At 34.2% G+C, this 16,389-nt stretch overlaps 1 protein-coding gene across 13 annotated transcripts in view; it reads left to right on the forward strand.

Annotated features, from left to right (window-relative positions):
• LOC117168793 (DENN domain-containing protein Crag) overlaps positions 1–16,389 on the forward strand; it is a 205,549-nt gene that overhangs the window by 17,491 nt on the left and 171,669 nt on the right. For all 13 annotated transcript variants that reach the window (XR_004466553.1, XR_004466552.1, XR_004466555.1 and 10 more), the window contains 7 exons: positions 4,397–4,824; positions 4,919–5,518; positions 13,075–13,661; positions 13,748–13,988; positions 14,074–14,344; positions 14,424–14,515; positions 14,595–14,845. Coding sequence is in view for 9 of the 13 variants with exons in the window: in XM_033354603.1 (XP_033210494.1) it covers positions 4,497–4,824; positions 4,919–5,518; positions 13,075–13,661; positions 13,748–13,988; positions 14,074–14,344; positions 14,424–14,515; positions 14,595–14,845 (2,370 nt within the window). In the remaining 4 variants the exon portion in view is untranslated. The remainder of the gene's footprint in view (positions 1–4,396; positions 4,825–4,918; positions 5,519–13,074; positions 13,662–13,747; positions 13,989–14,073; positions 14,345–14,423; positions 14,516–14,594; positions 14,846–16,389) is intronic.

Below are 16,389 nucleotides of genomic sequence, written 5' to 3' on the forward strand. Positions count from 1 at the left end.
GTTTTTTGGCTTTAATTTTTAAACTAAAAAAGTTACAACTTTTTGTCTTAAGAAAAAAATATGCGCAATCAAATTTTACATCCATATATATCTTTTGAAAATGAAAATTCGAAAATTTTTTCTAAAGCCTCCAGGGGACTTCGTTTTCGCACGAAAAAATTTCATGTGCCCTTATTGCATCCGGACCCACAAATGATGTACGACTCATGACACTTAACGTTAATACATTCCGTAAAAAGAAAGAGTAATCATGCAACCTCAACTAAAAATCAGACCTATACGGTTTGCTCAACCTAACGAGTATAGCGAATAAACGATTATGCTGATAGCGCTACTCATACTTATATGGGGCAGCCATTGAAACCAATTTTATGTGAGCGACCCTATTCGTCCTTGGCTTACTGCCACCATTAACCCTCATAAGTTAATTCATGCAGTTTTAAAACAGGGGAAATGATAACTCCAAAATGGTGCCTTATTCGTGACTCTCGAGGTCGACCAAGGTCGTAGCCATGTTGGAGATTTCATTTCGACACATCGCTTGAGATAATTCTACGGTCGAAGCTATCCAACCTGGCGACGACCTTCTATGACCTTTAAAGTCAGGATGCCGCGCCATGTTGGACACTATACCGGTTTGCACTCAGAATGAACGACCCTCCGCCAGAACGGAGAATTTACGCCTCACAAAACAATCAAATATCTAGCAAGGTTCTATTCCTCGAGGACAAAAGCCCACTATACACATTTTATCGCGTATGACTCGAACCCATCGTCCCCACCACATTGAATTGACGGCCACGCACTTACTATAGGAAGACGAAATAAAGTCACATAGTGTCAAAATTTGTCAAGGAGGTCACTTTTTTATGGCTTGTGATTTTTCTTCGAGAATGCGTAAATTATGTAAATAAAATGGCCCTACAACGTTTTTGCAAAATTTTCATTTTTGAGTCGTTATTTTTATTTACATTTTTAAGCATTGTTCACGTAATTAATTTTTTTCTCCCGATCGGTACAAACTATCGCCATAATTTTTTGCATCTTTCGCTAAATATGTTCATTCTATACAATAAAAATCATTTTACCATTGTTGCATAAATATTGATGAAATTAGCAACAATTTTTATAAACAAATATAATTCCTTCAAACTTCTCAATTTATTCCAATGTTTTACAAGACTAATTACGATAGCTTGTTTAATTACGAAGATTTTGTTAAAAAAGATTAGGGAACTCGCATATCATTAAAAGTTGTGCGTGTTTTCATGTTGACGTTCCGCGCCCCATGCCACGCGACGTACGATACATGAATTTCGCTGCGCGCTGTAGCGTGTCTCGGCCGGCAGCATCTTACACGATTTTTCCCGATCGCGTAATAGGCTTATACGTCATTTCAGTTAAATTTTCACATTATAAACTAACCTATTCGAATTTCCGAGTTAATTTTTAAATCGATCACAGTTCGGATTGAAATGGAAATCTTCAAATATGTTGCTACGGCAATTCGTTTAAATTTGGACATTATCAACTTAGTGCCGTAAAGGACCTCGGTCAGCCGATACGCCGACGCGCCAAATTCGAATCAGCGGTGGCGCATGCGTCTATATTTTTCTGTTATATATTTATTTTCTAGATATGAATAATGGCATCAGCGAATTATGTTTCAGCGCCTATTAAGTTTAATCTGTTTTTCCGTCTAGTTTTGAATGAAATTATAAAAAAGGGAAAAAATTAGGAAAAAGTGAAACTAAAAATGTGATTTGAGGATATCTCGGGAAAAGAATCAGCCACGATTTCAGTCTCTACAATTTTTTAGGTTTAAAATGCATACGAATGAAGCCCGCCAGGGCGAGGCTCAAAGCCATCAGGTATTTGCTGCAGTTTTTGAATTGAACTAGCATATAGCTTTAGGTCATTCATGTACAGAAGATCAGTCAGTCAATGTACATCTTTGTTATCATGTACTTCGAAACCATGAGTATTGCTATTTAGTTTTTTACTCAATGAATTCAACGCTCAACATAACCATAATACAATGAAGAAGTCCTCTGCCTAGAGACCCGACGCAATACGTATTAATCTAGTTACTCGTAGTTGCTCAAAATTAAGGTACTGAAGTAAATGCTTGCTTAAGGTCAATGTTTCCTATATTCCTGTTTTTAGTAAGTTTTTTTTTATCTTGACCACAGCTTCAATGGTAAGTAGGTATTTACTGCCCCGCATAGGTAAAACCTTGTTTAGCTGACCTATTAGTGGATGCAGAGCTTTATTGATGTATGCCCTTGGTAAAGAATGCCTTTGGGTGAGTTTTGCATTTCTGAATTTTAGTAAAGAACTACCAAAATTCCATTTAAGGCCATGTAATAAGTGGGTCACGTGACCAGATTTCTACCTAACCGACACTTTTTTATTTCCTAACTTATTTTCACACGAAGTGCTAAATCGAGTTTAAAATTTAAGATAATAAATAAGAAGCACTAAGAAAGGTAGGTAGGACCCCGCAGCAAATGTACATGAAATGGCTTTCGGTCGATTTTGATTAAACTTCGTAAAATTGTAGTTCTCAATGTCTCGATCAAAAGTGTTATGAGGCACAAAGTCCGAAAATAGACAGTTTTCGAGTTATAGAGGGTTAAACATCCAACCCTTTTAAGAAACATTACCAAATATCTCGAAAACTGCAGCTCTGCGAAAAAAATGTTCCCTATGAATCTTATTGGGCTCTAACGGGGAAATGCAAAGAAAGTCATGGCCTTAAGACACAGGTCATTTTTCAAAGTCATTCAATGTGAACTTGTCATTTATTGCTAATATTCAGCCAATAAAGACAAGATATGAAGAGGAAATCCATTTAGAACCTATAAAGGCAAGAAATGAAAATAACTTAGTTAACAGCCAGCCAATGAAGGCAAGTCATGAGCGCGATTTAGTCATTATCTAGTCAATGAAGGCAAGATTTGTCCAGGATGTTGTCAATATCTAGCCAGTGAAGGCATGAAATGAACTTGATTTAGACAATATCTGGCCAATGAAGGCAAGACATGAGCGAGATTTAGTCATTATCTAGCCAATAAAGGCAAGAGATGAGCGAGATTTAGTCATTATCTAGCCAATGAAGGCAAGATTTGTCCAGGATGTTGTCAATATCTAGCCAATGAAGGCATCAAATGAGCTTGATTTAGACAATATCCGGCCAATGAAGGCAATACATGAGCAAGATTTAGTCATTATCTAGCCAATGAAGGCAAGATTTGTCCAGGATGTTGTCAATATCCAGCCAATGAAGGCATGAAATAAGCTTGATTTAGACAATACCTGGCAATAATATTCTCATTTCTTGCCTTTATGGGTTCTATATTGATTTCCTCTTTATATCTTGTCTTTATTGGCTGAATATTAACAACAAATGGCAAGTTCACATTGAATGACCTGGAAAAATGACCTGTGTCTTAAGGCCATGACTTTCTTTGCATTTCCCGGTTAGAGCCCAATAACTTTAATAGATAACATTTTTTTCGCAGTGCTGCAGTTTTCGAGATATTTGGTAATGTTTCTTAAAAGGGTTGGATGTTTAACCCTCTATAATTCGAAAACTGTTCATTTTCGAACTTTGTGCCCCATAAAACTTTTAATCGAGACATTGAGAACTACAATTTTTCGAAATTTTAATTAAAATCGACCGTAAGCCATTTCATGTACATTTGCTGCGGGGTCCTTTTTAACAATTATAAAAAAAATTGTAAAAAATTTTTTTGCTTTTTTCATAATTATTAAATTGTAGGTCCAAACCCAACTTTCTACATTAACGGTAACGTTAATACTCTGATGTAGTTCTAGTCTATGTGGTACTTGAACTTTCTTACACCTAGCACCAATACCTTCAGCTTTTAGCAGCCCCTTCTGAAGTTCACCTTCCAGACGAATTTTGCCATTAGGAGTTTGTTCCATTTATATTTTGATAGTTCGTATTATAGTTTTCGTGCACGAAGGTTAAATGTATCTAAGAAGATTACCAGAAGTGGGTATATTTGATGTTAAATGGAACAATAAAACATGTACACCTGTGGCACTCGCCAACTATGAATGCTTCTTTCTCGAAAAGTAGTTGTTCGAAGTTCCAACTTCAATAACGTTTCATTAATGCGTTTTTCAACCTGGAAAGATCGTTCCTGGCTTAGAATGTCGCGAATTTATCCCGTTATAAGCCTCTATACATAGAACCATACCAACAAAGTGGAACCAATTCTTGCAGAACATCACATATACTCCATTCATTTAAAAAATATTTACAATTTATATATCTGACTCAAGTATTCCCTTGATTTCATTCTTTTTCGACCCTCTATATTCATTGGTTAACTTAAATTACTTTATTCTGCTCTCTGCTTTCCAGAGTTCATAATTTGCCACAATAGAGCGTTTTTCAACAATGACAACATTATCCTCTCCACAATTTTCTGATATCACGAAATAATAGAAAGGCCAATAACATTATGGACGAGAGGCGAGTGGCTGACTACTTTGTAGTTGCTGGTCTACCGGGTCATGATGATGATATTCAAGAAGAGAATGAGTCGGAAAATATATTAGAAGATTGGTGCCAAGAAGGAACGCATCTGAAAGATATGCAAATGCCAGCACCGATAACAGACTTAGCTGTCATATTTCCAGCGCTGGGTGAAACTTGTCCTGAGGGATATACTCTATTGGATACGACAGTTAGTGGATTTCCTGCTGACCTGAACCATGGAAGTTTAAGAACGAACGAATGTTATTTATGCTACATGAGGAGCCGGGATAAACCACCTTTAGTGGATATAGGTGATGCTTTTTGCTAATATATTTTTGTTTCATATTATCTAATTGAGTTACTCTTAAAATTGTTTATTTATGATTTGTTAATCAATTCCTTCAGGTGTGATATATGATGGGAAAGAGCGAATAATGAAAGATGCAGAGATCGTTCAAGAAACGCCATCCGGACACGTAGCAAATGTCAATAATTCCACATCGAGAATTTTTGTTACCTACAGGCGGGCAAGCCGAAAAATGCCTTGTAATTCGCTTGTTGTTACAGACATATGTGTGATTTTGGCAAACAAAGGAGAGACTCCACCACATGCCTTTTGTGTTATAAATAAAAATTTAAATAAAGGCATGTTGGGTAGTGACGTTTTTCTCTGTTATAAAAAGTCTATGAATCGGGCGAATTTAATATCATTAAAGCCAGCAATATTATACAAGTATCCAATGATGGACTATAGCAGTTTTGTTTTTCCAAATTCAGTCGCTATGTTTTGTCTCCCAATGGGCGCCACAATAGAGTGTTGGCCAAAAGTTGCCTGCAAACCAAAACCTGTTTTTTCGACATTCGTTTTAACTGTTGCGGATGCTGCCCAAAAAATTTATGGTTCTGCAATCACATTTTATGAAGAAGTTGTGCCTGATTTGTACATTCCTCACTGCAAAGTTGATCCCGAAGTTTCGGAAATTCCGGAATCCAACTCAAAAAGTGGTAACGTAACGTTACTTTTTTTGCATTACACAGATACAATTTTTACAGGTTTAACACAGTGACTTCCATTTAAAGGGAGCTGCGACCATATTTTTCAAATGTTCGATATTTCATTATAATGAAGGCTGTTCTATTCAGAGTTGATTTAGCATATTAATTACATTAACAGGTATGTGGGAGGATCTCAATTTTTGAAACAGAGACAGTGAGATCTCTTTACACTGCTGATAATTTCTTGCAAATTCAAGTAGTCTTCTGCTGCAGAAGTCATTGAAATCTTACTCATCAACAGAAATAAAATAAAAATTGATTTACGATGATTGAAAATTCGGAAATTCAATAACGCGCATAACTTTGATGAGTGGTGCGAGTGCTAGTTTGCTAAAAGTAGGTTTTTTTCAATTAGCCAATTGTGGCGAAGTGGTAAAGCTGCTTTATTTTATGAGTGTTCAATTGCTGGGAATTTAAAAAATACTTATTTCCTTATTAGTAATTATTATTCAACAAAGTATCCATTAATATTTTGCTATGGAAGTTACATGAAACTTCACGAACTTGTGGTAACAAATTCAGTCAGATGTTTCTAACAGTGTAATAATTTTCCATGTATTTAATGACACATATACACAAAAAAGTCCTATGCGCGGAAAATTCCCTTGAAAAACAGCTTTTTCGGGTATGCAATTACCTTTCGTATTTAAATAATCTAGAAATAGGTCAGAATGATATATTTATTTATTTTTGTGCGCTGAATATGAATCTGCCATTATTTCACCCCAGCTTCTTAAGGTTTTCCCTAGATGCAGAAAATTCCCTGAAAAATTAGTTTTTCTAGCTATGAAATAACCTTTGGTATTGAAATCGTCTGAAAGCTGGTCAGAGTATGATGTTTTTTATGTATTTTGGTGCGCTGTATATGAATATGACTAGTTTTACCAGTGCGTCAGACATTTTTGCTAGACGCGGAAATTTCTTTAGAAAATCAACGTGTTCTATCATGAAGTTACCCTTTGTATTGAAATCATCTTAAAACGGGTCAGCGAAGTAACATCTTCATGTATTTTCTTGCATGAAATAGGACCCTTTCGGTTATGACATTAAACATGGTATTGACATTTTCTGGAAGCAGGTGAGACATGATATCATTATTTATTTTTGTTCGCTTATAGGTGCAGATATTTCCCTAAAAAACACGGTATCTTCTTGTGTTTTAGAGAGCTGAATACGAACCTAACATTCCTCTTCCCCTAGCCTGTCAGGGTTTGTTCCGATGTGTGGAGAATTTCCTAAAAAACCAACTTGTCCGTATATAGAATCGCTCTGGGTATTTAATTCATCTTTTTGGATGAATTTATTACTAAGGTTAATATCATACCCGAAAAAGCTTTTTCCTGGGAAATTTTCTGCTCCTAGGGGGAAACCCTCGCTCTCTTGAATATTTGTTTCTTATTTTTTGAATGCGGCATCTGAATATTAGTCTATTTTGCTGACCAGCGTCGGTTTTTGGAAAATATGTTTATATTTCGTTTAATAATAAAAAAGGAGGGAACAATAGAGAAAACTTTCAGTGATACTCAGTGTTAGCTGTATGTGGTTTGTCGCAGCACTCTCATCGACCTCCGTGTAACTCAAGAGGCAGGCAGTCTGGGGCGCATCAAATTGCTCGTAACGAATGACCTTTTCATTGTTATGAGATGCAGGTCAGTTAAATCATGAAAGCATGGATTGATCTAATTTTAATTAGCAGAATTAGCTTATTCATATAATTTGAAGAAATTGAAAAGAGATTGATGAAAATCGGTTAATATTTGCAATAATAATATAAATTTTAAAGTGCACATGAAAGTATAGCCAGATATACTGTAGCGCTGGAATTTTTTTCCGTTCAGCAAAGTCAACAGCCTTTAGCTTAGCCCCGATTTGCAATTTTTTAAATTGAAGCGCGTTAAATTTCAAAGCGCACCTAGGTCTAAAATATTTGCATTTCCATTTATTTATTTATTATATGTTTATTCAAAGTATGAGAAAATTGAGATTTTTCACAAAATCATGTTTAACTCTATAACAGAGGTTGGCATATAATAAAAAGAATTTTAAATCAACGCAGGAATACTCTCACAATGCAAATAATTTGATTGTTGTAAGTTTTCATTATTATACACACGTTACATTGAGAAATAGCCGAACATTGTAATTTATGTTGAAACAAATGTGTTCTTCCATAAAAATGCTTTAAATTACTGTAAGCGTCATTGTTAGTCACAATTTTGATAAACAATAACAATCGTAATTGTTATAAACCATTTTTTGCAAAAATTTGGAATTTGTAGTTTTATCTATTTCGGGGTTTCATTCATGACAAAATGTATTTTATAATATTATGTAAAGAAAGGAAATAAGTGAATATAAAACTTTGGCCTGGAAAATAGTTTTTTTTTTGCACTGAAGCTGCTTCAAATTTTTAGTAAAGAGATTTGCATAAACTTTTTTATGTAAATTAACAGTAAACAATTGTTATTATTTCATTCCAAGTATCACGGAATTTTCATGTAGTTAAAAAATATTCTAATTTATGTTGAGCTTTAGGATTTTTCATCATCATCAGAATTGATACAGATATTGTTGAAAAGAACCTAGTTTTAATTATATTTGTGAAAATACAGGAATTGTTGATTCTGTAATCAAATCAAATAAGTAATTATAAAACTTTGGCTTCTTGGACGGCAAAATAATTTTGTTGCACTAAAATTGCTTTAAGTTTTCGTAAGAGAGATTGGTAGTCACTGTCCCATATAAAACTAACAATAAATAATCGTTATTATTTATTTATGTAATTTTAACTGTCCTGAGAATTTCATGTTGTTAAATAAGCCATTTATTGTTCCATTGTGCCAGATCCATTTATTGATTACCTTGGGCTAAAAGATACATAAATCCTACAAACGATATCCCCCTGCAATTAAAAAAAATATCTTCAGATTAGAAAAAGCCGTTTTTTTAAAGGGAAAATTCCGAGACTTTTTATTTATTCATTTCGATTCCTTATGAAACAATATCAGAAGTATCTTAAATGATTTAGAGGAATCTAAACTTGAAAGAGTCGCTTAAACATCGTTTTTTATAATAATTGCTCATTTCTAGTTTTTGTTTTCAAAATGAAAATAGTGATTGGAAATCGGTCTCACAACAGCTTCTTTACAAGATTAACACATGTTGCATTTTAACAAATATAATTCAACCTATGTTATTTTCAAGGATATCTGCATCAATCCAGATGATGAAGGAAAATCCCAATTTCAAAAACCACAAATTCCATACTTTTCCAGAAAAACTGTTTATAACAATTATAATAGTTAATGTTTCATATATATTTTTCATTTTTTATTGAAGATCACTCTCACCGTAATTTCCAGTAATTCCAGTTAAGACACAACTTTCTTGAACAAAAATTAGAATATTTGGTAAATACATGGAAATTCCATGATACTTGGAATTGAATAATAACAATTGATTATTTTTAATTGTACATGGAAAAAATAAATGCAAGTCTCTTTCACAAGAATGTTGAGTAGCACTATTCTTGCATTTATATCGCCGAGCAAATGTTTTCATTTTCATTAGTGTTTGAAAGAAAGAGTGAGACAACACTATGCAATATTGTATTAAATTATGAAAGAATTGAACAAGTTGATAAGTTCGTATACCTTGGTAGCTTATTTACTAGAGGCGGGAAGATAGATGAGGAGTTCAGATAGGCGCATAAACGAAGGTAAGAAGGTTGTTGGTAGAGCTGGGTCCCTTATCAGAAGTAAAAATATATCAAATAAAGCTAAAATGGCAATACATAATTCTATATTTGTACCTACTGTACTATAAGATAGCGAGACATGGACCTATCAAGAAAAGGATAAGATTAAATTAACGCAATTGACATGAGATTCTTGCGCATAATAGGCCGGAAATCTCTAATGGGCAAAGTGAGTAACGAGATAATTCTCAAAGAATGTGGTGCAGGAGAGACGCTAGTAGGCACGTGGAAAAGAAATCAGTGAAGGTGGTTAGGGCACGTAGAGAGAATGCCAAATGAGCGACTAACAAAACAAGTGTATTAAGTTAAAGTAAATGGCAGCGTACCCAGAGGCAGACCGCGGAAAGAATAGTTAGTACGTGTGAATGAGATCCTAGCTAGAAGAGACATAAGAAGCCACAGAAACACGAGAGCCTGCGTGAAAAAATACATGGACGTAAAAAAAGCTACTGAAGTATGCCAGGACAGAAAAGTATGGTGGCCTGTAGTTAATAAAAAGAGCGTCAGTAGAGTGAATGACGCCTGAAACAAAAGACCTTGGATACTAATGGACCCAAGCGGGGAACCTCACATAACGATTTTGTGTGGATCTTCACTTAGGATGATTGCTAGAGAGATTGATCATTAACCTGGGTCGGGACAGTGTTGCAGAACGAACGTGTTATTTAAAAAAATAACACGAGAATTCTGGATCAATCTAAAAATTGTATATCCCTCTCTCACATTGTTCCCTTTCCCGCCGGGTGAATCACTCCTGCCCCAAAAGGCAAATGGCCTAATGGTATAATAAAAAAAAGTATTACCTTATTGAGTAAAAAGTTGGCAAAAAGTTTAAGAATTAAGATAACACTGCAGTTTGTTAGCATTTACGTAGGAGAAGATAGCTGTGAAGAGTAATAAATTGTTTGAAGAACTATTTTTGTGACCTTGTATAATTTATTACTTTGGTGAGGAAAACTCGGATAAAGAGTTAAAAATGTACGAAGAAATCGCAAACACTTAGCCTTATCATAGCAGAACATACATGCAAGCAATGATAATTCATTTAATTAATTATTATGGGACAAAGTGTAAACTGCTTTAAAAAAACTACTGTTTTGTGCCATCATTCTAAGAAAATATTATTAACAATAATAATTAATTGATTTAACAATTATTTTTCTTGTAATAGATTAAATATGAACTCACTCTTATCGAAAATTGGACAAAAAGTGCAACATTTTGCAATAAACCGTGGTTTACAAACGATAGTAAATCCCCGAGATATTATTTATCTAAAGTTGAATAATAACGCTGCAACCAATTGAAGAATACAATTATCTGGCGTTAAATAATGTTTATCACGAGGCTGAAAAAATTACCCGTCTTCGGTTAATTGTAGTTTTCAATTGTTTGCAGCGTTTTTATTCAACTTCAGATAAATAATATCTCTGAGATTGACTGTGACTTGATGGGGCTTGTGCCATCTGTAGTGTGTGTATGTGTGTGTGTGTGTGTGTATGTATGTGTGTGCTTCGAAAAATAGAATGATTTTGGCAGAAGATTTTAAAGTATCATTTGTCATCCATAGAACAATAAATATGGAAATTGTATAAAGATTAAGGAGGTCTACCTTCAATGAAAGTAAGTGGATTAGTTACTAGAATATGCTGTTTCTATTCAATTTAAATGTATTACCGAAACCTGAAATCGAACTTTGAAACTCGCAAAGTGATATTTACTGAATAGGTTGGAAAATGTGGGATTCAAGCATGCTGTACATCTTGTAAAAACATAGATTTTAATAATTTTCACGTTTATATATGGATAGATTACTTACCACTCATATTTTTAACCCCATTTTTCATTTAATCTTATTTCAATGTTCATCATTTGAAATTTAAGTGCACAAGTTGAAAATAAAAGTTGGTATCGACATAAGTCAGTTAGTAATTGCTTTTCTAATTCATTTCTATGAAAAGAAGTAAGTCTGGTAATTAAAATTGATTTTAGTTATCCTTTCAAACGTTAGGTTTTGTAACCGGCATGAATCTAAGATCAATGAAAGGATAGTTCGTTCCGCATGATTCGAAAAGCTACGTCGTATCTGGCTATACTTTTGTGTGCACTTAAAAATTTCTATTATTACTTTAAACATTAACCGACTTTCATGAATCTTTTTTTTTCTTTTCAAATTATATATTAAACTGATTATGCTCATTAAAATTGAATCGATCCATGCTTTCATAGTTTGAGTTTTAGTAACTGACTTTCATCTCATAACAATGAAAGGGTCATTCGTTACGAGCAATTCGATGTGCCCCAGGGTGCCTGCCTCTTAAATTGCACGAGGGTCGATGAGAATGCCGCGAGAATCCACGCTGAGTGTCCCTGGAATTTTGTTCTATTCTCTCCTTTTTTATTATTAAACAAAATATGAACATTTTTCCAAAAACCGGTGCTTGTTAGCAAAACAGACTAGTATTTGCATGCCGTGTGCAAAAAAAGCAGAAAAAAATTTTCAAAATTGCGGTTGTAAAATGTAATCCCGTTTTGTCACTCTAATAAATGATCGATTTTACTAGTGTTAGGTTCCGTCGGCTTTTTTCATACAATAACAAAGATTTTGTCTTTAAAATCTTAGAAATAAAAACTAACATTCTGACTAACGTCCTCGAATTCTTAGTTTGTGGAATAATTGAAGAAATGTAATTTTGCTAAATTTGACGAATGTGTGTGTATTTTGAAGTTATGTGTGTTACAATTCTTCTCGGGTGTACTTCCAAACTACACAATATTTTTGACCGAAAACTTGGGACAAGCAAAAAAAAAATCATAGTAACTAATGTCCCGCAACGAACCTTGTTTGTAGACAATTATAAAAGTTTATTTAATAAATAATTTCTAAGTTTCTACCGACAGCATCAGTACGACAGAGACCTACATTATCGGAATGGCAGACAGTTAACAACCGATCCTAACTGTAAAATAGTGCACGTGCATACAATTTCTATTTAGCACAATACAAATTTTTTTATTATCCCTAAAAAAGAGTTCAGAGACGTCCGTTATAATACTTTATAGCATCACCGAAGTCAGTTTTTTAAAATTTTCATTTTTGTGGAAAAAAATCCGAGGGAATTGAACCCGATTAACCACACGGCAAATTATCACATTCCCTTAAAGTTTCGTGGGAAACTAGTGTCAGATTTATATCTAGCGCACCAAGGATAATATCGTACGCGAAGAGGCTGATATTCTAGGAAATTTTCCGCTCTAGGGGGAAACCCTGATGTGTTAAGGAAAGCTAATGTCAAAGTCGAATTTAGCGCACCAAAATACATCAAAATATTATGCTTTGACCTGTTTTCAAATGATTTTCTAGCATAAGTAACTTTTAACTAGAACAACTGATTCTCTGGGTAATTTCCCGAATCTATGTGAAAACTCTGACGTGATGGGGGAAAACTAAGGTCAGATACGTATTCAGCGTCCCAAAATACATATAGATACCAAACAACATACAATACCATTTCTGGTGCATGGCGCTTTTTTTTATAGGCCTGTGTTATATTTTTATCACACAACTTTTGGAAAAAATTCTAATTAAATGGTGTAGTAGCTTTAGCGATTTAAAAAAAATTGAGATTCGTCTGCGGACTTTCGGTCAGCCTAACCATCCTTTTTTATCCACACAACATCTATTATACTGACGAGAGTCAATAGATTTACCCTACAGGACAGATAAATTTGATATTAATTCTTTCAGGTGATGCTTTAGATGTTGTTTTAAATAAACCACATGTTAAAATGAAATCTTTGCTAAAATTCGGTATCTTAAAGAAATTGAACCAAACGCAGTTAGAGAAACTACAATACGTGGATCCCGAAAATCAGTCACTAAATCTGAGTAAATCAATATGCATTTTGTCTCATTGGCCATTTTTCGACACATTTGAACAGTTTTTAGTATTTTTGCACAGTATGGTTAATGACAAACCTCAGAATGTTCCTATAGAGAAATATGTGTCGTACTTTCTTTGTGACATACCTTTTCCCAGTCCACAAAGACCGAGGATTTTAGTACAGTTAAGCAGCCAAGATCGTTTAATTTTAACCCAGCCTGAAGATTTAGCCTTACCAAGATCTGGTGCGAGTTTTAGACAATTGTTAATTAATTTGGGCCCAGACAATTGCATGTTGATTTTACTGTTGATATTGACGGAACAAAAAATTCTCGTACATTCTTTGAGGCCGGACGTGCTCACGTCTGTGAGTGAAGCAATTGCGATGATCCTGTTCCCTTTTAAGTGGCAATGTCCTTATATACCACTGTGTCCCTTAGGCTTGGCAGAAGTAAGTTTTATTAGTATCTGGACGTATGACTTGAGCTTGATTTGTGGCAAATTTAATTCATCAAGAAAATTATGATTTTAAAATAGGTTTTACATGCTCCATTGCCGTTTCTCATTGGCGTAGACTCTCGTTTCTTTGATTTGTACGATCCGCCCAGTGACGTTAATTGCGTCAATTTGGATACAAATAATATAGCCGTTTGTGACGACAAAAGACATTTAAATATAAAAATTTTACCTAAAAAGGCCACGAGGATGCTTAGAAGTAGATTGGAACTTTTGTATTCTAAATTAATTTCGCTTGGAAAGAGCTATTCTTCTCATAAAGGTAATATTGTCATTATAAAATATGTACATATATATATATATTTTCCGTTATTCAAAATTTATTAATGAAGGATAAACAATGTTAGAAAAGAGAGACGAAGATTTCTGTGTCGACAAAGAATTTCAGCAAAAACGAAAGGAACAAGCTTTAGAACTTGAGATTCAAGATGCCTTTCTAAGATTCATGGCCATGATCTTAAAAGGCTATCGTGCCTACTTATTGCCCATAACAAAAGCGCCTACGGTCGGATCCACAGATCCAACTAGTTTATTCAATATGCAGGCTTTTTTAAGAAGTCGTGATAAAGCTCATGCTAAGTTTTATAGTATGCTCGTACGAACACAGATGTTTATAAGGTAATTAGTCTTGCCAAAGTAATTTAAGTTTCACTTTATTCACTTATGGCTTTTCTGTTTTGCTTTACAATATTTTTAGATTCATTGAAGAAACAAGCTTTGTATCTGATATGGATATGGCTGGACTAGCTTTTTTCGATGAGTGTACTGAACGAATTGACGAGGACGATGGTAATTTATTTTAATTTGTTTCGGGTTTCCTTTTCTAAAAGAGAAATACTTTCTAAATTATTCTTATTCTCGTTTATAGTAATGCTTTTGGAATTAGATGAATCTCAACACAGTGAACGAACAGTGTTTATACCATCTCCAGAGGCAGGACCAAATCAGCACAAAATAATTTATAAAACATTTAAATTGAACCCGGAACTAATGAGATCCCAGAAAAATTTCAGCTTAATAAATCCTACTTTGAGTGCCTTGACCATTGTGCCTGGCAGTCCAATGGCTCGTAGAACAAAACATGAAATCAAAGTTGCTCAAAGGATGGCTCGAAAACAAGTAATTCTATAGTCCTCAAAATAATTGAGGTGCTGTATGCTAAAAGGAGATATCGAATTATTTTGCCAGCGTGGTGAGAGGGGAGAAGGTGGCTCTGAAAATAGCATAATGAGACGGATATGGTATTTACTGTTCAACATTGTGTACAGAATGTAATTCCTAATGGATTTGAAAGGTATTTTTAGAACTGATCTGCATTAAATTTCTAAGTAAACTGTCAAAGCAAAATTTTCGATTTCTGTTGGTGCTGAACAATATACTGCAAGGTCAAATTCATACCAGTCATAGTAGCGTAAGTGCGAATGAGACACAAGTGAAATGAATATCGATTATCAGAGCATAAAAACAGTAAAAGTAATTGACTCCACGATCGATGTTGAGTTCGTGTGATAAAAATTACTTTTCCACACTAGTAACGGGAACCTCAATGACAGGACTCGACTCGGGCGGAACAATAGACTCCAATGAGCGCTTCAAGGGATTGGTTGCAAACCATGGAGTACCTTTAAGCCCATAGTTTCGTGGTTGCATCAATCGATCGTGGAACCAATCACATTTGCTGTTTCATGCCAGGCCCCGAAATCGAATTCACCTTCGCGGTATGTAAAGGAATAATGTGTTAACCAAGGGAGGGACTTGTCGATTCCCAACTTGCATGATTACCACGCTTGCTTCGCTCTCGCGGCAACTTCATGCTCGTTGGAAATCTCGTAGTTTCCCCAGTCGGTTAACAACGTACTATTATTTAACGTTTTATTTTATTCGATTAAGCAATTTATTTGTTTTTTTAAATATTTTTATTTATTTGTTTGTCAGAGAGAAAGTGAGAGTAAACTCTTCCATAGGAAGTATAACTACCTGTATAGTGGCTCCTGTGCGGCCTATTTCGGATAGCTATGTCCATACTCACGTGGATATACCTCAAAATCAACTAAAAATGTTTGCGCAATTTTGATAGTTTGCAGGTTGTGTTGTTATTTTCTTCCCGATCTCCCGATATTTTCTCTACACAATTTTTATCTATTACAGGTTTTCAGTGTTCTCTGACACTATATAAATACTCTTGATTTTAATTTTAGGTCTTGGTCGCTGTCCTGAGATTTAGAACTATGTAAATAGTGATCTTAGGAACATATTTCTAACCATATGCATTTGAATTTTCAAACAAAAGAATGATTTTTCTCCCAAAAAAGACGAATGTTCCAAAAAGTACATCAATTTGCAACTAAAAAGTTGAATTTTCAACCAAATTGTTAAATTTTCAGCTAATAAAATTAATTTTCAACCAAATAAAAAAGAGTTTTTAACCAATTACTTAAACTTTTGACCTAAAAAGATGAATGTTCATCTTTAGTACTGAATACGTCAAATTAAAAAAATTTTTGATTAAAAGAAGTTAATCTGACAACAAGAATGATTTTTTCGTTTGAAAAACTTAATTTCTTGAGACAAGACAAGTTTTCTTCCATCCAAAAACTATTTGAGCGTATTCAGAACTATGTACATTTTTTTGACTCCAGTAATCTTTTCTTACTGTACAAATA

Source organism: Belonocnema kinseyi, chromosome 3, assembly GCF_010883055.1.
Source record: "Belonocnema kinseyi isolate 2016_QV_RU_SX_M_011 chromosome 3, B_treatae_v1, whole genome shotgun sequence".
Taxonomy (NCBI): Eukaryota; Metazoa; Arthropoda; class Insecta; order Hymenoptera; family Cynipidae; genus Belonocnema; species Belonocnema kinseyi.